The following is a 24,064-nucleotide window of genomic DNA, read 5'->3' on the forward strand; positions in this document are numbered from 1 at the left end:
TTCCTCACAGCACTGAAATCACATGGCATTGGTCTTTCTCTGACTCATGTCACTTAGCACTATACTCTCCAGATCCATCCATGCTGTTGCAAACGGCAAGAGTACATTCTTCCTTATGGCTGAGTAATACTCGTTATGTATGCGTGTTTATACACACACACACATACCCACATCTTCTTTATCCATTTATCTGTCATTGGACACTTGGCTGCTTCCATAATCTGGCTATTATAAATAACGCTGCTATAAACATAAGGGTGCGTGTATCTTTTTGAATTAGTGTTTTCATCTTCTTTGGGTAAATACCCAGTAGTGGAATTACTGGATCTATTTTTCATTTTTTCAAGAAACCAAAAATACTGTTTTCCACAGTGGCTGCACCAGCTTGCATTCCAATCAACAGTGCAAGATGGCTTCTTTTTCTCCACTTCCTTGCCAATACCTGTTGTTTCTTGTGTTTTTGATTTTAACCATTTTGACAGGTATGAGGAGATATTTCATTGTGGTTTTGATTTCCATTTTCCTGATGAGGAGGTTGAGCATCTGAGCATCTTTTCATGTATCTGTTGGCCATTTGGGTATTTTCTTTGGAGAAATGTCTGCTCACGTCTTCTGCCCATTTTTAATTAAATTATTTGTGTTTTTTTGGTGATGAGTTGTATTAGTTCTTTACATACTTCAGATACTAATCCTTTATCGGATATGTCTTTTGCAAATATATTCTCCCATTCTGTAGGTTGTCTTTTAGCTTTAGCGGTTTCCTTAGCTCTGCAGAAACCTCATTTTGGTGTAGTCCCAATAGTTTATTTTTGCTTTTGTTTTCCTTGCCTTAGGAAACATACTGAGAAAAAAGCTGCTATGGCCAATGTCAGAGAAATTACTGCCTGTGCTTTTCTAGGATTTTTATGGTTTCAGGTCTCACACTTAGGTCCTTATTCCATTTGAGTTTATTTTTGTGCATGGTATATGAAAGCGGTCCAGTTTCATTCTTTTGCATGTAGCTGTCTAGTTATCCCAACATCATTTGTTGAGGAGATGGTCTTTTTCCCACTGCATTTACTTGCCTCCTTCATCAAAAATTAACGGACTATATAATCATGGACTTCTGGTTTTGTTTTTTGTTTTTTTTTTCGAGAGAGAGACGGAGACTGAGACAGAGAGCACGAGCGCAGGGGAGGGGCAGATGGAGAGGGAAAGAATCTTAAGCATGTTCCATGCCCAGTGCAGAGCCCAATGCAGGGCTCAATTCTCATGACTGTGAGTGAGATCATGACCTGAGCCGAAATCAAGAGTCGGTGGGCTCTCCATTCTGTTCCACTCATTTACGTGTCTATTTCTGTACCAGTGCCACAGTTTATATCACTACAGCTTTGTAGTAGATCTTAAAATCTGAGACTGTGATACCTCAAGTTCTGGTCTTCTTTTCCAAGACTGCTTTAGCTATTAAGGGTTTTTTGTGGTTCCATACCAATTTTAGGATGGTTTGTTCACCTTCTGTGAAAAATGCAATTGGTATTTTGATAGGGATTGCATTAAATGTGTACATGGCTTTGGGTAGTGTACATGTTTTAGTATCTGTTCTTCCAATCCACGAGCATGGACTATCTTTCCATTTGTGCCGTCTTCACTTTCTTTCATCACTGTTCCATAGTTTTCGCCGTACAGGCCTTTTGTCTTAGTTTATTCCTAGATACTTTATTATTTTTGGTGCAACTGTAAATGGGATTGTTTTCTTAATTTCTTTTCTTGCTGCTTCATTTGTAATGTATGCAAATGCAACGGATTTCTGTACATTGATTTTGTATCCTGTGACCTTACTGAATTCACTTATCAGTTTTAGCAGTGTTATGGAGTCTTTCAGGTTTTCTCTATATAATATGATGTCATCTGCAAACAGTGAAAGTTGACTTTTTCCTTACCAGTCTGCATGCCTTTTACCTCTTTTTCTTGGACTGCCAGTACTATGTTGACTAAAAGTGGTGAGAGTGGACATCCTTGTCTTGTTCCAGAGTTTTGGGGGAAAGCTCTGTTTTTCACCACTGAATACGATGTTAGGGGTGAGTTTTTCGTATATGCCCTTTATTATATTGAGGTATGTTCCTTCTAAACCTGCTTTGTCGAGAGTTTTATGAGAAATGGATGTTGTACTTTGTCAAATGCTTTTTCTGTGCCTATTGAAAGGATCATATGGTTTTTGACCTCTTTCTTGTTGATGTGATGTACACATTGACTGATTTGTGAATACTGAACTACTCTTACATCCCAGGAATAAATCCCACTTGATCATGTGAATGATTTTTAATTTACTGCTGAATCCGATTTGCTAACATTTTGTTGAGGATTTTTGCATCTATGTTAATCAGAGATGTCGGCCTGTAGTTCTCTTTTTTTGTAGGTCCTTATCTGGGTTTTAGTATCAGGGTAATGCTGGCCTCTTAGAACAGATTTGGAAGCTTTCCTTCCTCTTCTATTTTTTTGGAATAGTTGGAGAAGAATAGGTTATTAACTCTTCTTTAAATTGTTTTTTCTTTTTAAATTCATTTGGTAGCAAAATCTAAGCTGATTTGAACTCAGTTTATGGCACAACATGTGAACTGACATGAAGCTGTTTTCTTGTCTTTATTTTACTCATTGTGAATTTGCATATACTTAACTGCAAAAACATTAACATGCTTGACTACGAGGTACAGCCCAGAACACAGCTGGAGTTTTTGTGTGATATAATGGTTTATGATCGTTGCTTTTCTAAAATCTGACATATGCAGAATTCCAAAACATAGCTGGTCCCCAACGTTTCAGATAAGAAATTGTAAACTTATATTACCATTATCAGATTCCTTCCTTTTTTTTCTTTTTCCCTTCTAAGGAAAGCCATGTATTCAAATGGCTATTCAAACTTTCCACTTCACTTTTATGGGTGCATGTATTCCAACACCTGAAATTTCTGCCTCTGAATTCATTTAAAGGATAAAAAACTGCTCCATCCTTACATGACAAACAGAAGATCAAGCCAAAATTGTATACCGTATATCCTTTAAAAAAATTCACTTTGTGTGGCTTTTCTTCAGTAAACCAACCAGTTCAGAAAAAACCCACAATGCCACCATTTTCATGCACAAATACAGTGTTTCATATTGGTTTCTTATACCAAAGTTCCTCTTTTCTCTTGAAGCTATATCCTTCCTTATTCTAATTAAAACAATGAGCAGGAAGACTCTGGATTCCTGAATAGTCTCACCCTCTTACCTGTCTAACAATGACCATGGTCATATCGAACAGCTAAATCAGTAACTGAGATTAGGAAACAATCATCACTAGAAGATGGTACTACAGGGTCCTCAAACTCAAACACGTGGGATCATTTGCATTCCCCGTTGTGCTTTTGTTAAATTTATTTTTTACATTTATTTATTTTTGAGAAACAGAGTGAGACAAAGCGTGAGCGGGGATGGGGCAGAGAGAGAGAAGGAGCCCAGAATCTGAAGCAGGCTCCAGGCTGAGGTGTCAGCACAGGGCCCAACGTGGGGCTCGAACCCACAAGCTGGGAGATCATGACCTGAGCCGCAGTCGGTCGCTCAACCGACCGAGCCACCCAGGTGCCCCCTCATTGTGCTTTTACAATAGAATACTTTCCTTGGCTTTCCTCTGACCTCACAGGTCCCGCTGGCTCAGTCTCTTCCTCCTTTATCCAATCACTAAATGTTGAGTATCTTCCTTCTCTCCAGATTACACACTTTCTAAATGTCCTTCATCCATTCTCAATAGTTTAAAACACCTTCCATATGATGACAACCCTGAGCTATTTGTCTCTAGCCTATACCGTCTCTGAATACCAGAGGTAGATATTCAGCTGCCCTACTAAACACCTCCCCCACGGATATCTCAAAGGCTTCTCTAACTTGACATATATACCTTAACACCAACACCATCTCCAAACCTGTTGTCCTGAAGTCTACTTCTATCCCAGTAAATGAAATCACCATCTACTTAGCTGCTCAAGCTCACAATATAGGAGCCCCATTCCGAGTTCTCTGCCTTCCTTTATCAACAGTTCTTGTACATAACTCCAAGTTATATCTCAAATTCACCTATTTCTCTTTATTTCTGCTGCCCCTCCTAATCTAAGACCAGACCAGTATCATCTCTGCCTATACTGCTGCAACAACTTCTTAACTGGTTTGCCTGATTCCATTCTTAATTTTCCAAACCCCAAAGTAAACAATGGGATCATCTAAAAATGTAATTGGGACCAGTGGCTGCTGAAACTGTTAAGTGAAAGGCTGGTGGGGAACTTTTTAAGAATGGATCAGGCTGATAACACCTAAACCCACTGTTGTATATTAATATCACACACACAAAAAGACAATCAGGCACTGGATAGCTTCTGACAAAATACACAATACCATCTATAAAAATATGTGTCCAGTGGCACCTGGGTGGCTCAGTCAGTTAAGCATCTGACTTCGGCCCAGGTTATGATCTCACCTGTGGTTCATGAGCTTGAGCCCTGCATTGGGTGAGCTCCAGCCCTGCATCAGGTAAGTCCAACCCAAATAGGGTGAACCATGCTCTCACGCTCGCTCACTCGCTCTCTCTCTCTCTCTCTCTCTCTCCCCCCCTCTTTCCCTCTCTGCCCTTCATGGGATTCTCTCTCTCTCTCTGCCACTCACTCGTGTCCCCGCCGCCCCCGAGATGTGTCAACCCCCCACAAAAAAACAAACAAAAAAATTAGACCTGATTCTGATCAAACCATTAGCAGAATTTTCAATTTTTAGGAAATAAAGGGGCCATAAAAACCTTAAAAAACCGTAACATAAAACCAACACGGCAATGTAATCGTCAAAATCTGGCAGATGGGAAAACTTTACCTGATAGATGTTTTCTTGTTCAACAAAAAAGTGGCAAGAGAAGAAAAAGTGAGACAACTGCTGTAGATGAACAGAGCCTTAAGTGATATATCAACCAATTACAATGGTGAACCTTGTTTGAATCCATATTCAAACTGTAAAAAGATATTTAGGAAGCAACTGAGTAAAGTCTGAACACTGAATATTTGACACTAAGGGTTAACTTTTTAGATGTGAAAACTGGTTGTCAATGAAATATTTCCTGGTAACAAACAAAACCTGTCTTTTCTTTTCTTTTTTTTTTTTTTAAATTTTTTTTTTTTCAACGTTTATTTATTTTTGTGACAGAGAGAGACAGAGCATGAATGGGGGAGGGGCAGAGAGAGAGGGAGACACAGAATCCGAAACAGGCTCCAGGCTCTGAGCCATCAGCCCAGAGCCTGACGCGGGGCTCGAACTCACGGACCGCGAGATCGTGACCTGGCTGAAGTCGGACGCCCAACCGACTGCGCCACCCAGGCGCCCCAAAACCTGTCTTTTCTAAAGTACTCTAATTGTCTTTTAAAAAGACACGTTACTGTGTGTGTGTGTGTGTGTGTGTGTGTGCGCGCGCACATGCGTGCGTGTCCACACACATACCCCAGGCCAGCATGAGAGGTAAGGCCAGGGGATGATAGGAGGGATACAGATGAATAAAGATTGGTTATGTATTGATAATTTCTTGAAGCAGGATAGTAGGCGGCAATGAAGGTTTGGCACAACGTTCTCTATTTTTAGGCATGTTTGAAATACTTCCTTAAAAGAACTATGGTAATTTGAATCACTTTGCTCTCTTGTTTAAAAGCCTGTGATGGAACCCTAATAAAATTATAAGCACCATCATAAGACCACAGAAAATGAGGCAGGGCAAAGTATGTGAAATCAGCACCCGAAAGAGAGCAACAAATTCTTATAAAATGAAAATTAAAAGATAGAAAGTTTTTGAAGAATAAAACCACAGTAAAGCTGCAACTCATAATTCTCAGAAGCAGACTGAGACAGCAATGAGAACTCATCTGACCCACCTTGTAGAATGACAGGAGTGACAATCTCTAAGTCAGCAAATACAGGAATGATTTGCAAGGAAGCACTGAAAATCTATGAAATGATTTCATCATTTAGCTCTTCCCACGCCCAACTCAGAAAGCTCAATATTTTATATATAAGTGTGCATGTTTATACACGCACGTGTGTGTGCCTATGTGCACATGTGCGCGTGTGCATGCACACACACACACACACACACACACACACACACACACCTGTAAAAATAGAACCACCAGAAAAGGGGAAAAGGTTTAGCCATATTAACTTTTATTTGTTAAAATTAAAATTTAATAGAAGGATTAGATGAGAAAGTCAAGGAGAACTCCTAGAATACAAAGTAAAAGAGAAAGCCATAAAACTTAATAGAGGAGACAAAATAAAGGACAGTGAATCAACACAGGAGGTTCAACATATATCTGATGGGTTAACAATTCCATAAGGAGAGACTAAAGCTAATGAAGGGGAGAAACTTACCAAAAGAAAATAATAGAAGATTTCTCATAGTTAAAGAAAATGACAAGTGTTCAGAAGTAAAAATAATCAAATAGTAAACATTTAAAATATACTCAATTTAAACGAAAACAGAAACTTTCAGTAAAATGACTAGAAATTAAAACTCCAAGTGCTTCAAAATAAAACAGCCAAATTTTAATATTCACATAATGATGCTATGTTTTCAGCAGCACAGTTCATTTTAAATTGTTAACAATTTTATTTATAAAAAATAAAGTCCATCTTATATAAAGTTGGAAAGAAACGAAATTTGATAAAGTCTCTTAGAATTTCTAGGTAGGCATTAACTCACTAGTTAAAAAGCCTACTTGAAGTCTTACACCCTTTTCTTTAAAGAAGCCCATAGAAACTTTAAGACCTTTGATAGTTCAATGAAGGGGCAAACACAATTTAAACCATCACTCGTTATTAATAAAATTGAAAACAACATATTTCATGATAATCATAATATCAAGTATACAATAAATGAGGCTCAAATTAAGGTTTATTTATACCCGTTATAAAAACCACGTTGGGTAAATTTCCATGGGCACTTCAGTTGGTCATATTAGCTGTCGAGAACATCAACTATACATTCTACATGCACAAAAAAAAAAAAAAAGATGTAAGCCTTTTCTTGAAGATTCGGGTTCATCAGCAACATCATGCTGGAGGATATGTTGCTACTGGGGCCCAAGCCCTTGCACCCAGACGGGTGAATGGAGTCTGTTTCAAGAAGGCTAAGATTTTCGATCTTCGTACCCAGTGCTACTGCCTATCTTGCCGAATGTCCAATCTTTCATCCCTTGTAACTTACTTCTTCTCCCTACTGACTCTTTGTTTTCCCCGTTATCACTGCTCCTAGAAAACAAGTGTGGCCCTTTTGCCAGTGAGTTAAAGGGTTGCTTTCTTTCAGTGATTTGTATTACCCAATTCTAGCACAGAATATTCAAAGGTACAGGAGAGGCCTGATCTATCCAGCACTGGTTCTTGCTATTGTTCCCTACCCACGAAATCAGTACTGATACGTCAGTTTGGAGTGGTCCAGAAGGCTTACCTCTAGTAAAGTCAAGGTTGTATCATTACTTGTATATGGTTTTTTAAAAGATTCATGTTTGGCAGAATAGACTGTGTTGAAATGTTGTTAAGTGTAGAAACAGTCCGTTTGCAACAAAACCTTATTTCTTTCCAGCCATTCTGCAGCATAACAACAAAAGGCCAAATTCCTCTCATGAGCTTTTGAGGCAGATTGCAGGGCCCAGTGCCACATAATAATCCTACAGGTTTTTAACTCTATGTGGTTTGACTGCCCGGAGTTACTTCACAATCATCTGACTACTTGGTTTTATATTCCTGGATTAGGATAAAGAAAACTAAACAGAAAGGCACGTAAGAGCCACCCTCAACAGCTCTTTGCTTGATAGCCATTATAGTATTTCGAAAATCTTAGTTTGCCTGTTAGTAAAACTGCCAATAAAATCTTTCATATGGCCTTGAAGTTAGGCTTATGTAACATATATTTAATAGACAACAGATTGATAACCAGAATATGGAAAGAACTATCAAAAACAACAAAGTAGAATAACCAAAAAGTTGGCGAAGGATGCCAGAATGCAATCCATAGAAGAGGAAATACAAATAACCAAACATCTTGATCAACCTTATTAGACAGCAGAGATGCTTTTAAAAGGATGAGATATTTTTCATCCATTTGATAGGCAAATTTTAAAAATAGTAACAATAGCGAGGGGCGCCTGGGTGGCTGATGGGCTAAGCGTCTGACTTCAGCTCAAGTCATGACCTCGCCGTTCGTGGGCTCAAGCCCCACATCGGGCTCTGTGCAGCCTGCTTCAGGTTCTGTGTCTCCCTCTCTTTCTGCCCCTCCCCCACTCATGCTCACTCGCTCTCTCAAAAATAAAATAAACATTAAAAAATTAAAAAAAAATAGTAACAGCAAGAACTGAAAAGAATGTAGGACAGCAAGCACTGATGGTGAGAATGTAAGTAGTAAAGCCTCTTTTGGAGGATATTATAGCTGTAACTAACACAATTTGAAATGAATACAAACCTAGGTCCAGAAATTCTGCTCTATAGTATTTTAAGAAACATATGTGTGTGTGTATGTATACATACATATGATTTATAGAAAGCTGCTTCAGAATCATTTAGAGAAATTATATATGATCAAACAACCTAAAGTTCTTTAAAAGAAAAAATGGTCAGGATTCATCCATACTACGCAATATCATGCAACAGTTCAAACAAACAAGACAGTTTACACGAGGACATTAAAAAGAACACAAAACCCTATGTCACACTGAGTAGACACCGCAAACGGCGAAAATCCTTTCAGAATAGTATCGTTTACGTGGACAGAGTCCAAACAAAACCATTCATTTTGCTTCTTAGTATGCAGGTGAGGCACAGTAAAAGGTATGCGAAGACAAACACCATACTAATGGTTCACCTCCTTCTACGCCTAGGCTTGAGGTGGTTCTGAGGGGAATCTGCCTTTATCTGTGTTGCCTGAATTTTGAAAAGAAGATATTGCCGTTACTTAAAATGAAGAATGAGAAACCCAGGTCAGGAAGAGCATAAACCATTTGCTATTCATGTTCACGTGGTACCCGTATGGTACAAGCACACTATATGTGAAAAAGACTAACATACAGAGGAGTAAACGCAGAACTGTTAAGAACTACAGATCCCTAGATAACCTGTTACATACTGTTTAGATTTCCCATTTTGATTTATGTTTTTAAGTTTATATTGAGAGAGAGAGAGAGAGAGAGAATGCAAGCGCACAAACACAAGCTGGAGAGGGGCAAAGAGAGAGGGAGAGAGGATCCCAAGCTATTAGTGCAGAGCCCAATGGGGGGGGTGGGGGGTGGACCCGCCTTGAACTCACGAACCGAACCGTGAGATCCTGACCCGAGCCGAAATTAAGGGTCAGACACTTAACTGACTGAGCCACCCACGTGCCCCTTTATTTTAATTTTTAAAATAAATTTAAAAACTTTTAAAGTAAACTCTACGCCCAATGTGGCACTCAAGATTCACGACACCAAGATCAAGACCCTGAGCAAGGCAGGCACCCCCCTAGACTTCCTATTTCCAAATAAAGGTGTATTACTATATTAATAAAATACAATAAAAGTATTTCCGTTTTGAAGACCAGAGGCGCAGGAAAGTTACCCTCCGAGCTTTATAAGAGGCTGTTACTTCGATTTTTAAAAATTCAGACTATTCCTAAATAGTCTGAATGTATTTATGTATTGCTTGAAAAAAGAAAAATTAAGTAAATAGCCAAGGAATCTATGTTTAAGAAAGAAAAAAAAAAAAGGAAATAAAATCTGAATATGGCCCAAATCAAATGCAACATTTAGAGTTGCCTGTAAATTAAGGTTTAAAATATAAATAAATATATAAACATGCAATGTCCTTAGTTATATGAGAAACTAATGTATCAATTTTGATGGATTTCGCCTTAAAACTTCACAGTTAAAATTATTTATTTCTACAAGGACATATAAACCAGTTACGTAAATTCTTGGCATAAACCATTGCAATATCAACACAAGATCTACTATTGTATTTCCATCAACATGTACATAGCGGTTCAAAAGACTGATGATGATGTACCTACATCATCATTTTGGTACGTTTGCATCCCATTTCTCATCGTGGGCTCGAGCCCCACATCGGGGCCCCAAGGGGACCAACTCCTGACAGTCTGAGTCATTATACTGTCATAAGGAAGCATAAAACTGTTAGAGTTAAAACTTCTGAATACAGACCAGTCTTCCTTAAGAACCCAGTGGAAAACATACACAATATTTTGGAGGAACTTCAAATTCCCCTTCATACACATCTCTGGTACGGATGAGACTATGAGGTATACCTCTAAGCATCTTAACAAAAGCTTTAATAATGGAAAAAACAAACAAACAGAAACACCGTCAAGTACGAAGTGTTGTGAAGGACAATACCAAACACAACTTGAGGTTCTAGATTCGGTTCTGGTTCGCTCTCCATCCCTAGATGTGGAACTTAACACGTCAGCAAGCCTCAGTTTCCCAATCTGTGAAATGGAAATACTAAGATACTCTGGACACCTCATTTGGCTCTGTACCTGAGGAGTTAATGTATACTAAGTATATATATCAAAGTGCTTTGGAACACTATAAAGCACTACAGAAATATTTTCAAAATTAATCTTACTATAATAAAACACTGGGAAAATCAATTTTTAATCAAATTATACCCTACACAGGACCTGTAAAAAACTAAGTATTTTCCAGAGAGCGATTTACTAGGGACACTGACAAATCACAAGCACGGTAATTAAAACAGTGTCTATGGCAAGCCATTTTGCTTCTTTAAATACTTTATCAGCACAGAATTCTCCTTGTCATCTCCAGCAGGAGAGAGGACGGGCTCGCTCACCAAAGCTCCCTGCCCAAACCTGTCATTCTTCAAAGGGCCGTGTTCTCTCTTCAAAGGTTTTGCATATGTTCCGTGTTCCTTCCGATATCCCTTCACATCCACCACCAGAGCCCGAGAGCTCGCTTGGGCTGCAAGGTAAATTGTCACATCTGCTAGATCCTGTCCGGACGTATCAAGTAGAAAGGAATGCTACACGCAAGTAAGCACACATGTGCACATATGCACACACGACTGCACACACACACACACACACGCAAGTGTCCTTCGTTCTTCGGGGGAGAAATGTATTTCTCACACAGCAAATGACCGTCACTTTCAAAGGAAGTGCAGAACGCAAGCGTAAGAGGAGAAGAGACCTTACTCACCATCTCCCATAGCCATTCGGAGGGTCCCGGGAGCCTTTTGGAACCAAGGGGTCGGACGGCACAGCAAACAAACGCAGCTCGGTGCCTGCGCCACTGGCTCGGCCTGCAGCCGCAGACACCCAGAGCGAGCACTGTGTGACCCAGGCCGAGCCGCAGCTCTGCACCGCGATCGCCAACAGCTGCTACTCCACTTCAAAATAAAAGTCTGGGGTCTTGCGGAAACCCTGGCCTCTTTGGTGGAACCCGGCGGAGCGGGATCAAGATTATCCCCTAACTGCACACATGCGGTTACCTACAGGTGACGATGCTTCTCCCTGTCCCGGCTGCCTGGAATTTAATGCAAGAACAGCTCTGGGAGCCAATAAACGCCATCCCGCTGGGGGACTTTTAATGCAATCATCAAAACACAAGGCATGTGTTCAGCAATCATTTTCTGCTTCTCTAAAGATATCCATGTAATCAGTAGCAATCACATGATCTGACGGATTAACTGATTTGTGCCTTTTAAAAAGGTCTTCATCCTTTTGTCGTTACCTTTTAATGTTTACAACAGACACTGCTGCAAGTGCACAAACAGGAATAGCCCAGTTTCCATGATTAACTGCTCTCATTATGCGGGAAGCATTTCTGGCTGCCGTAAACAAATCACGTCAAAGGCAGCCCATCAAAGGCCGCTCTGTGTGCGGACAGCAGAGCCCCACGGAACAAAGCTTGCTTCTGGTGGAGCCAGAACCTAGCCAGTGCGCAGCTGCGGGACTCGGAGCGCCCTCCATCCAAGCTGCACAACCATCAGCACATTGTCAAGCTCCGGGAAGGCCCCGGGGCTCGTGGTCACAAACAGACACATTTTAAAATCAATCTAAGAAAAGGGCTTCTTTGCTTTTCACTAAAGGCTCTGTTACAAACCCAGAAAAAACCAGACTTCAAAGTTACCCTATTGCCAAGTATCAAGGTAATTCCAAAGCCGGATTTCTATGCTTTGTTTTACTGCCAGCCTCCTAGAGCAATTCTTTTCCTAGCAACTGTTTCAAATAGAGAAGCTGGGAAATATTTTACAGTGATTTCACCCCAAGACTTCATTAGGTCCTGCACACATGAGACAGATCAGAATTATGCACAGTTCTTTCACAGTGAAGGAGAAACAGACTTGCAGTCACAGCCACCAACACTGTTGGTGTTTACATCTCAGCGTAGGAGACAGTCTAGAAAGCTCCATGACAACAACAGGCCCAGCCATAATCACAGGGAGCCTGCAACCCTCACCCTTTTCCTTCCTCCAGGGCTGGTGTTGCCTCCTTCCAGCCTTGATCTGATTAATGGTAAACTCAGTTTCCTTATAACAGCAGAGGGAATTCCACTGTACTCAGGGATTCTGCCTAACTTACTTTGTAACATGAGAATTAAAGTCAGACTTGAAGAACCCTCCAGACAAAAAAAATGTGCATTTCTGGCCTTCCTAAACTAAATGATATGCTCAAATCTCTGATGACATAATTTTACTTTGTGATTTGAGTGTGCTGAACTAATTCTCTTGAAAACCAAGTCAAAGAATTCAACCAAAACTGAAATCAAGAGTACAGAGGGGCGCTTGGGTGGCTCAGTCAGTGTCCAACCTCAGCTCAGGTCATGATCTCCCAGTTTGTGAGTTAGAGCCCCCCGTCAGGCTCTCTGCTGTGAGCACAGAGCCTGCTTCAGATCCTCTGTCCCTCACCTGCTCTCTCTGTCTCTCTCAAAAATTAACATAAAAGAAAAAGAGTACAGATACGGCAATTCTGAAAGAAACCAGAGACAAAAGCATGAAATGTAAAACTGTACACCGAGACATGCATAAGGGAGAAGAGGCAGACTAAGGAGAAAAAATGAACAAGACTATTTCTTCAAACAGTAAATAAATGCAAGGTAGGGTTAGATCATTTCACTCCCGACTCCCCACGTCTCTCTCCAGCCGAAAATGCTTCCTCCTCCCAGGGGTCTATCAAAACCCCTCCGAAGCTTACAACAAGGCCCTCGTGTCATGTTTCCTGCTTATTTTTCCAGCTACAGCTGATACATGGTCTTCCTTCCACTTACCCCTAGCTAGCATCACTGGGCTCCAGCCAGCCCTAAAAGTCCTTTTCTACCTCTGGGCCTTTACGGTCACATTTTCTCTACCCAAAGCACGTTTCCTACCATTTATCCCATGACTAGCTCATTCTCATTTATCAGGTCATAATTCAAATATGTCAACTCTCAGAGAGGCTTGCCCCACTAATTATGTCTAAAGGGGCATCACTGAGTCACTCACCATGTCTATACCCTATTTACTTCACTTAATGACAGTTCAGATGGCAACTTTCAGCTATAATGACTCTTAAAACATTATACCACCTTTATAACAAATCCTCCGGGTTTTATTGTTTTTATTTTTGTCTGTGTTTACTAAAAGGAATTTTTCATCCCCACACATTCTAAATCAAAAAAAGAAGTGTGAGGTTTCATTATTATCATTTTAGGCAAAGTCACACTAAAAAATTTTATCTACTGTAATAGTTTCTAGACTATCATATGGAACAACTCTGAACTGAATGTCATGTTTGGGTGAACTCACAACAATTTGCTTTGCATATATATGTCCATCAAGTATCTTCAATGGCTTTTCAGTCTGTTATGTGCAGGAACTATCTGCACAAGTTTTGTGTTGAGCCTTTACTCTGCCCTAAAATGCTTTCCTGTTCTATAATTTTAACGTTTTAGGCTGGGTGCACAATTACAATAAGCCAATAAGGGCTGAAAATTTTGTAGGGAAAAATCGTGCAAAAATTAAAAAAAAAAAAAACAAAAAAAACTATTACTTTGGGTACAAAAGTTTTGCCCTCAAATTGTTACTTACAAAAATTTGTTTTCAGTGTTCAGTTGATATATTTCTCTACCTATAAAAATTATTCAAAAATTACTCACGGAGTGCATGGGTGGCTCAGCTGGTTGAGCATCTGACTCTTGATTTCAACTCAGGTCATGATCTCATGTTTCATGAGTTTGAGCCCCGTGTCAGGCTCTGCACTATGTCAGCGTAGAGCCCACCTGGGATTCTCTCTCCCTCTCCCTCTGCCTCTACTCCACATTCTCTCTCTCTCTCAAAAATAAATAAACTTAAAAAAAAATTACTCATTATCCTAGGTTGGGATTACATAAACCATAATGTTAGTGGAAATAATTTCTTCAATTAGTGGTTTTCACTTAGCGGCAAGGATTTTAGGAATAATTTAATTTCATTAAACAAAGGGTAGTTGTATTTCTCCCATTACCAACTGTAATCACTGTGGATATTCATTCATTCACTTGTTTATAATCTAGCTCCCTTGCTAGAGTGTAGGCTCCCTGAGGCAGAAACTTTGTCTTCTTCACTGCTGTGATGATACCTAATTTATATTTTAAGATTATTCTCATTTCTGGGTAGAAAATAGATTCTAAAGTGCAAACATGGACCAGGTTTCTATTGCAGTCATCCAGGTAAAAGCTGAAGACTGACAGTGGGGTTTTAGCAGTGGAGACAGGAAAAAAAATGAACACATTTTGGATGTATTAAGATTTTAAAGGTAGACAGACGGGCGGTCAATTCAGGTTTCTGGCCTGAGCTGATGGTGGCAGCACTGACTGAAATGGGTAAACGGGGAACCACGGATTTGAGGGGAAGGAAAAGACAACGGGCTTCCCACTTTCGGAGATCCCTATTAGGCACCCCAATGGGAATGTCATCGAGGCCACAGACTACCCAAACTAGAGCATTAGACAGACGAACGAGGGCCACAGAACCACACATTTAGTTAGGTGTCAACAGCGAATAGTTATCATTTCAGCCCAAAGGCTTTAATTACATTACTGAGAGAGAATACAGACAAGGTAGAAGAGAGACCTGGGCCCTGGGACTTGGCAACATGACCTGGGACTTGGCTTCCCTCTTCTAATCTCTTCCCTTATTAACAAATCCATGAAAGTGTTTTTCAATGACAGCATTACACTGTCTTCAAACCCATCCTGACCTATTTCTACATCCTACTGTATATACATACATAAATCAAACTTTAATGTTCACATTTGACCACACTTGAAATATTCACATGATAATCTCCAAGACAAATAAATGCCAGATCCTGACCCCAAACCTCCTGTTTATGGAGAGATAAACAAGAGAAAAAGAAATGGGAGCTGACAGAATAGAGAATACAAAATCAATTTCGAAGGTAACAGAAATAACCTCACAAAACACAAGAGATCACACTTTTGAAATAAGCCGTATTCATATAATAAATATCTTAAATTTATAATACGCAAGATACTTTTTTCTTAGAGTTGTAACTACAGAGTCTGGAATACGCAGGTGAGGATGCACTAGAAATCGTATGAAAACACAGCCATCCCAATCCAAGGAATTTTAACAACCATCCATCTTCCTGCTGTTTCTGGTTTCTACAGAAATAGAGGTAACTGCTAGAAAAAGAAGGATAAGGTACTTAAAACACCTTCTATTCAGGGAAGAGTGAGAAACAGCTGGCAGTCAGGACTGGTAGCGCTGAAGTCAATTTATGCTTCTGGAACTAAGTTTAGATTAGGGTAGACAATCTTTTTAGCACTAAACTCTCACTCCATCTGCCTTCCTGCAACACAAGGCTTAGTCTTGGTTTCATCCAGAGAAAAGGAACTATATTATATTAGCAACTAGTTTTCCCATTATTTGACTATATAACAACTCACACACCCAATATTTCCCCCAACATCACTTACATTACTAAAGCTAACCACGTTCTCTTTTATAGGAACCTACTTTCCTAGGTGGAAAAACCACCAATAACTATCTTTGGAAGTAGAAGATATTCTTCACATATGTGGCTAATTATTATTTAAAACCTAAAGTCTAAGTAAATGCCGCCCAATAAAAGCAAACACAATCTCACAACCTTACAAAGAGAAGAGCAACCACAAAATGGAGTAAGTGCCCGATATTAACCTGAAACCTCTTTGAATTCCAACGCGGTCTCATTCTACTTGAGAAGCCAAAGACGATCATGCTGGTGCGGTTCCTACATCTATGTCTCTTCACCAGTATCAAGTCTACAGGTAGGTGTGACAGAACCCATCAACCCCACAACTTCTACTAACAACTAAGTAAAACAACTACTCTGAGAATAAAAAACACTGTATTCATGAAACACAGAAGGCAAGAGGGTCAACGTTTCTTCAACTCAGAAGATACAAAAACTCAGGCAAAACAACAGTATCATTTTACCCCTTTGACCCATAATTAAATTTTCAGTTACTCCAAAAGAGTCAGGAGGACAGCGAATGGTCAGCAGTATGGAAAGACTTTGTTATTATCTCCTAACTAAGCTTCGGGCCACAAAATCATATCTGCTGAATCAGTGATAAAACAGTTGACCTGAAAACACGTTTCAGTCTCTAAAACTTGGCTAAATAATCTTAAAAATGTTTGAGAACTGGGATAACTTAATTATTCTTACCTTTGCAGACACTCAAAATCATACCGCCTGAATTTTGCACTTCATCAAATTTGGCAAAAATCATCTCTAATCTGGGAATAAAGAACACATTTTGTTTACTTACAGTTTAAACAGAATTTCCTTCACTATCTCCCTGAGAGAAATAAGGTCAGGGATTCAGTTAGTTCTACACGACTCTGTCTAACAATGATCTCACTCACTGAGAGAAAACACAAAGCCCGTCCCTCATGAGTAGAGAAGGAACCTAACACAGGCACATCTCCACGCACACAGCTTCGCGTTTCCTCATAAAATTATTTTTCCAAACCCATTAGAAATCTTTTAGTTACAACCTCATAATAAATCCACTCAGTCACCAACACATCTTTAAAAAGTACATACTCTTAAACACTGAGAACAAACTGAGGGTTGATGGGGGCTGGGGGAGAGGGGAAAGCGGGTGATGGGCATTGAGGAGGGCACCTGTTGGAATCAACACTGGGTGTTGTATGGAAACCAATTTGACAATAAATTATACTTAATATAAAAAGAAAAAGAAACAAAGTACATACGATCATGCAAAGGAAACTTAAGGCAAACATAAAAGCAATGATATAAAATGTCAGAAACTACAGTGATGCAGGTACGGCTGATAATTTGACATTTTCTCTATTAACCTGTTTTCATTCAACACCAATTCCATCAGTGTTTCTGATTTTATATTCAGAATTACTTTCTATACTTCCATCTCCCCCCCCCTTTTTTTTTAAGCTAAAATGTATTTATTACAACAGCAATGTACATTCATTATAAAAGAAAGCTAGGAAATGTAATTAGGAACAAAGGAAAAAACCCAAAACACAATCCCACCATCCACGTTTTTAAACCATATGCTTTCTGATGGTTTGTATTTATATATAATTTTTCTTCAGATCCAAAGGCAATCATGTTGACAGCACTATTTTTTAGTTCACTTTGCCTTTACTTTCCACTATATCATGTTATGGTTTATTCTTAAAGTTATGACTTAGAGATTTGGGGAAGGAAGAGGGCCGTTGTCATGGTTTTTTTTTTACTTGCCAGATGTTGTTCTCTGACTCACCTTTGTTTTTGTCAGTGTCATTTCTACAACCTTAGTTAAGCGTTGGTCCACATTCTGTCATTTACTTGTAAATTGAGGATATGTTTGGTCTTAAAAATACATGTTTTTTTAGCTGAAAACCTTCTAGGAACTCTTCATAATGAGATTTCTAAACTTTAACCTCACTTCCTACCCCCATTAAATTCAACAAATAAAAATATCCACACATCTGGGGTGCCAGGGTGGCTCTGTGGGTTAAGCCTCTGACTTTGGCTCAGGTCATGATCTCACAGTTCGGGAGTTCGAGCCCCACATCAGGCTCTCTGCAGTCAGCACAGAGCCTGCTTTGGTTCCTCTGTCCTCCTCTCTCTGCCCTTCCCGTGCACACATGCACTCTCTCTCAAAAAATAAACACACATTAAAAATTCACACATCTAGAAGGACTTCAGTTTAAAGACACAGGTTGCTCATTTACAGCAGACAGCAGACAGGCTGCCCAGAGAAAAGAGGTGGGCAAGACGAAATGCGGGAAGAAACCCTGGAACCGGAAGGTGGGACCTCGGAATGAAGACCAGACAGACAGGAACAGAAAGGAGAGGATCCAGGAGAGCTCTTTGGGGAAAAAGGCAGAACAAAGATGTTAAGAAGTATGAAATTAACATACAGCTAGAGTAGCAAAGTGGGAGTAAGAAACTGACGATAGAAAGCTGAGAAGAGAATTGGTAAGGAATTAAGGTGGGCAGACAAAACATACAGCAAGAAATGTCTACAGGCAGCTTTAATTTAAAAAAGGAGGGGGGGGAATAAGCTGAAATTCTAGGGAAATATAATGGTAATAGGGAAGGAGGGAGGGAGGTTTAGTTAAGGTGGAAGATATCACCCAAAGGTCTTTGAAATTGGGTTCGGTTACGAGAGATGCACACTGAGCTTATCTCACACCCTTTATCCTGCTGCCAACCCTCACTTAGCTTCCTATAACTATCCTTCTTTCTCTTCTCCGTTTTTTTTTTTTTTTTTTTTTTTTAGTTTTTATTTATTCATGTAAGTAATCTCTATACCCGACATGGGGCTCAAACCCACCACCCCAATATCAAGAAGTCACATGCTCTTCTGACTGAGCCAGCCAGGCACCCCCAGTCCCCCTTTCCTTCTAATGCTTCTCACTTGACCAACTTCCACGTGAAACACTGACATTTGCTTAGTATTCACTGAAAGGATTTTAGTTCCCTGTTTAAAATTTTATAAGAAGTTCACACCTTCCTATCTTTATTTTTTTTTACTATTTTAATTTTATTTGAAAGAGTGAGAGAGATCCTGCATGTGCATGAGTGGGGTAGGAGGGGGAGGGGCAGAGGGGGAGGGGAAGAGGGGGAGAGACAGAGAGAGAGAGAGAGAGAGAGAGAGAGAGAGAATGAATGAATATGAATGAATATCTTATGCAGGCTCCACGCTCAGCCTCAGGACCCCGACACGGGGCTCAATCCCACAACCCTGAGATCGTGACCTGAGCCAAAATCAAGAGTCAGACGCTCAACCAACTAAGCCACCCAGGCACCCCACACCTTATGATCTTTAAAAGAAAAAACTAAACATACTATAATTTTCTTTCTATGTGGCCCTCGCCAGATTGCCCTCATCCCTGATCATTAAGTCTCAAATAATACAAAGCTCCATATAACTATTTAGCTTATTCATAGTGGAAGATCACTGCACATATAATCTGATGGCAAAGGAATAAGGGCAGAAAGAAGAGACGAGGATCTTTTAAATAATTCAGGAAGAAAAAAAATTATAAAATTCAGTGGAAAGAAAGTACAAAGAAGCCGGATTGTCCAAAAGGCCAGTGAGGTTCTAGGAAGGTTCTGACTCAGGAGAAAGACAGAGACCAACCAGTAAAGCTTCAGTATAGAACTGGAAAAGCAACCCTAACCAAAGTCCACATTTAAGTTTAGAGTCAAAACAACAAATTTCACTGTAGTTTTGATCTGTATTTCTCAAGATGGCTAATGGTGCTGAACATCTTTATTATGGGTTTATTGGCCATTTGTATTTCTTCTATTCAAATCCTTTGCCTGTTTTAAAAATTGGTTATCTGTCCTTTCACTGTTGAATTGTAGAAGTTTTTTATAGATTATTTATATACTCAGGACATAAGTCTTTTATGAGATGTATGATTTGTAAATATTTTCCCCATTATGTGGGTTTTCTTCAGATTTCTTGATGGTATCCCCTGAAGCCCAAGTGTTGGGGTGTATTTTGATGAAGTACAATATACCTATTTATTTAGAGAGAGTGATCATGAGTGGGGGAGAAGCAGAGAGAAAGAGACAAGCTCAAGCAGGTTCTGCGCTGTCGGCACACAGCCTGACACGGGGCTCGATCTCAAAAACTGTGAGATCATGACCTGAACTGAAATCAAGAGTCAGATGCTTAACCGACTGAGCCACTCGGGCACCCCAATATATCTATTTTTAATTTGGCTGCTTATGCTTAGGCTTATGCGTATGTAAGAAACCAATGCCTAGCATTTTCTAAGTTTTATCGTTTTAGCTCTTACATTTAGTTTTATGATCCATGTAGACTTAATTTGGGGGTTTGGTGTCAAAAAGCCCAACTTTTTTCTATTGCCCATGGAAATTCGGTTTTTACAGCATCATTTGTAGAAAAGACTATTCTTTTCCCATTGAGTGGTGTCAGTACTTTTGACAAAAATCAACGGGCCATAAATGTAAGGGTTTATTTCTAGACTCTTACACTGATCACATGCCTAGTGTTAATGCCACTACCACACCACCAGGCCTTATCTTTTGAAAAATAGCTGACAAAGGAAGAAAAAATTTTAATTATTATTTTAAAACTATTTGATTCAATGGCTTTATAAATTCTACTTACGTTTAGCTATTTTAATAAAGAAGAAGGTCTTGACATAAATAAGGGTGGGCAAAACCAGAAATTTACCCTAAAGAGTTGTATCCAACAGGAAATTTGGAAATCACAAAGAGAGCAGCATTTGAGAAACAGAAATATCCTTTCTGAAAATTAAACTTTTATGACCACTATATGATTAAAAAATACAATTCTCAAAGAAATTTAATATTCGATATAAAGTTAACTTTTGAGAATAAATGCTAGTGGAAAGAGGGCAACAGTGGAACATTATTTGAAGAAAGAAGTAAACCAAACAGTCATTCATTATTTTACCTTATGAAAGTTTTAGATTCTTTGATATACATGGGTCCAGTATTTTGAAGATTCAAAATAGTGCCTACAAAATAGTGAGGTCATCATATGCTAAAAGGATAGAAGACACTCTGTGCATGCTTGAAGCAAAGCTCATCACACCTTATACCTACACAGAGTCCTTCCCACTCCGTACTACCCGGCAGAGAAGCACCATGGAGAAGAACAACACGAGCACAGCACTGAGGAAAGAACTGTGGACCGGAAGTCAGAAAGCCTCAGCTTCTCACCAACTACCTGTCTCTGCTCTGGTCTCAGACTCCTGAGCTGTCGAGTGACTAGCCCGCTTAGAGGTTGGAGAAACAAGAAGAATGGACGAGGTTAGTAAGTCATTGGCTTATTTCAGTAAGAACATTAGCATAAGCTATCCAGGTATGATAAAACCCTTAAAGTTGATTCTGATGGGGGGAGAAAAAGCACATAAGGAGTTTCCCCTAACAACTGAAGTTACTTATAAAACATAACTTGGGAAGAAAGGAATATTACACACTAATCTTACTTGGAGCATAAATGCAAAAATCCTAAGCACATATATGGACACTTAATTTATGAACACAAGGAACACTGAAGAAAGACATTTTCAATAAGTGGTCTGGGTCAAGTGGACACCCACATGGAAAAAAAAATGTATCTGCACCCCTATCTCACACCATTTTCAAGGAAAATACCACATGGCCTATACATCTAAATGTGAATGAAACTTGAAGACAATTACCCAGAGCATGTCTTTAAGACACTAGGGTAAGTAAATATTTCTTAAACCAGGCACAAAAATGTCTAATTGTAAAGGAAATGACTGAAAACTGCATGAAAATTAAAACTCACGTATGTGAAAAGACATCGCCAAGAAAGTAAAAAGGCAAGTCATAAGGTGGGAGAGGATATCTGAAGCATATACATAGCTGACAATGGGCCTGTATCTAGAACATATTTTTTAAAAGTTCTAATAATCAATTTTTTTAAATGACAGACCACCAAATTTTTTAAAAACAGGCAAAGACCTGAAAAGACACTTTAAAAGAACATATCCAAATGACTGATAAATGCATTAAACAGTGATCTTCTTTATTAGTAATCAGAAAAATGCAGATAATAACACATTCACCAGAAATCTAAAGTTAGTAAAAATAAGACTAATAATTTAGGCAAGTAACAGTGAAAATATAGACTAATAGGAAGTTGCAAACAGTGCCAGTAAGAATATAAATGGGTACAACCACTCTGGACAAGTGTTTGTCAATATCAGTTACAGGTGAACATACCCTATGGCCCAAAAATTTCACTCTCAGACATATTCTAAGAGAATGAATACATACGCACACCAAAAGACATGTACAAGAATGTTTTTAATAGCATTATCCAAAAAAGCTACAAGCTGAAAACAACCCACAAGCCCATCATTAGTATGGATTCACAGTATAATCTATTCGTAAAATGGAAAACTATATGGCAATGAAAATAAACCAACTGTAGCCAGATCCAACAACCCAAATGAATTAAAAAAAAAAAATTAACTGAGAGAAGGCAGACACAAAAGAACACATACTTTATGATTCCATTTATATAAAATTCAAAAACAGGCAAAATGAAACTATAGTGATAAAAAGCGGGATCATGGTTACTTTTGGGAAGGACAGAAAAGGCAAGAATTAAAAAGGATTTGGGGAGGCTTCTGGATGATTATAATGTTCTACTTTGCCACCTGTGTGGTAGATACATGGGTATATTCACTTTGTGATAATTTACACAGCTGCATACTATGATGCCATACTTGAATAAAATTGTAAAATTATTTAATAAAAAGTAATTTCAATATACATTTTTAATTTTTTTAATGTTTTATTTTTGAAAGAGAGCGAGCGAGCAAGGGGCAGAGAGAGAGAGGGAGACACAGAATCTGAAGCACGCTCCAGGCTCTGAGCTGTCAGCACAGAGCCCGACATGGGGCTTAAACCCAAGAACCTTGAGATCAGGACTTGAGCTAAAGTCAGGCACTTAACCGACTGAGCCACCTAGGCGTCCCTAAATTTTAAAATATATATAACGTAACATATATACATACATATATGCACATACTCATACACGTAAATATATTACATTAACATCAATTCTCTCATTCACATAAAATAACGTACTTTACTCAAATGAAATTGTTAGCTTTGTAAGTAGAAAACGAAGAAGCACTCAAAATAATGCATATTCCATGTGCAATCTTGTTACCAAAAAATAATCGGTACTGGGAAAAAACTACATGGTAAGAGACACAGCCAGATAGGAAGAGAGTTACGACAACAGAACAGACCACCACCTCTTAAGTGGTCTGGCTTTTCCTGACACCACCCTACACCACCAAAAATCTATCAAGCCTCCAGATCCAACCAGCAAGTTACAGGGGGGTGAGGACAGAAGAATATCTTAAACCACAACCACAGGAAAGGAACTAGCAATATTCAGAATACGGGAAACTTTACAGGATAAACTGCCTGGCTTATTGAACAAATAAACACAAGGGGAAAAAAGTGTTGGAGGTACATAAAGATTTGGAAAGACTTGTAAGAACATACCAGCTAATTGCGGGACTTCATTTGGGTATTGATACAAACAAAACCAGACACATACTTATGATGTTTAAAAGCAACTGGAAATTGGGGTGCCTGGGTGGCTCAGTCGGTTGACTGTTCGACTTCAGCTCAGGTCACGATCTCACAGTTCGTGGGTTTGAGCCCCGCGTCGGGCTCTGGGCTGACAGCTCAGAGCCTGGAGCCTGCTTCGGATTCTGTGTCTCCCTCTCTCTCTGCCCCTCTCCCACTCATGCTCTGTCTCTCTCTGCCCCTCGAAAATAAAGAAACGTAATAAAAAAAAATTTTTAAAGCAATTGGAAATTTGTTTTTTGGGTTCTTTGAAACAACTGGAAATGTGAATGCTGACTGGATATTTGACTTATAGAATTATTTGCAAAATATTTTTAACTTGTGATGACAGTATTATGGTCGTGACTGGAAAGAAACCTCTTTTTCAATTTCTGAATAATTA

The 24,064-nt window shown here is 39.2% G+C and overlaps 1 protein-coding gene and 1 long non-coding RNA gene across 8 annotated transcripts in view; one reads left to right on the forward strand and one right to left on the reverse strand.

Annotated features, from left to right (window-relative positions):
• CLASP2 (cytoplasmic linker associated protein 2) overlaps positions 1 to 24,064 on the reverse strand; it is a 180,103-nt gene that overhangs the window by 129,463 nt on the left and 26,576 nt on the right. For 4 of the 5 annotated variants that reach the window (XM_049629088.1, XM_049629086.1, XM_049629087.1 and 1 more), the window contains exon 7: positions 16,732 to 16,802. In XM_049629088.1, the coding sequence (XP_049485045.1) occupies positions 16,732 to 16,802 (71 nt within the window). Of the gene's footprint in view, positions 1 to 11,236; positions 12,842 to 16,731; positions 16,803 to 24,064 lie in introns of those variants that run through there. The other variant, XM_049629089.1, reaches the window with a different exon arrangement.
• Positions 1 to 24,064, forward strand: part of LOC125921468 (uncharacterized) — a 79,930-nt gene that overhangs the window by 12,344 nt on the left and 43,522 nt on the right. For all 3 annotated transcript variants that reach the window (XR_007457437.1, XR_007457438.1, XR_007457436.1), the window contains 2 exons: positions 16,030 to 16,330; positions 21,149 to 21,351. This is a non-coding gene — a long non-coding RNA (uncharacterized LOC125921468). The remainder of the gene's footprint in view (positions 1 to 16,029; positions 16,331 to 21,148; positions 21,352 to 24,064) is intronic.

This window comes from Panthera uncia, chromosome C2, assembly GCF_023721935.1.
Source record: "Panthera uncia isolate 11264 chromosome C2, Puncia_PCG_1.0, whole genome shotgun sequence".
NCBI classification, from domain to species: Eukaryota; Metazoa; Chordata; class Mammalia; order Carnivora; family Felidae; genus Panthera; species Panthera uncia.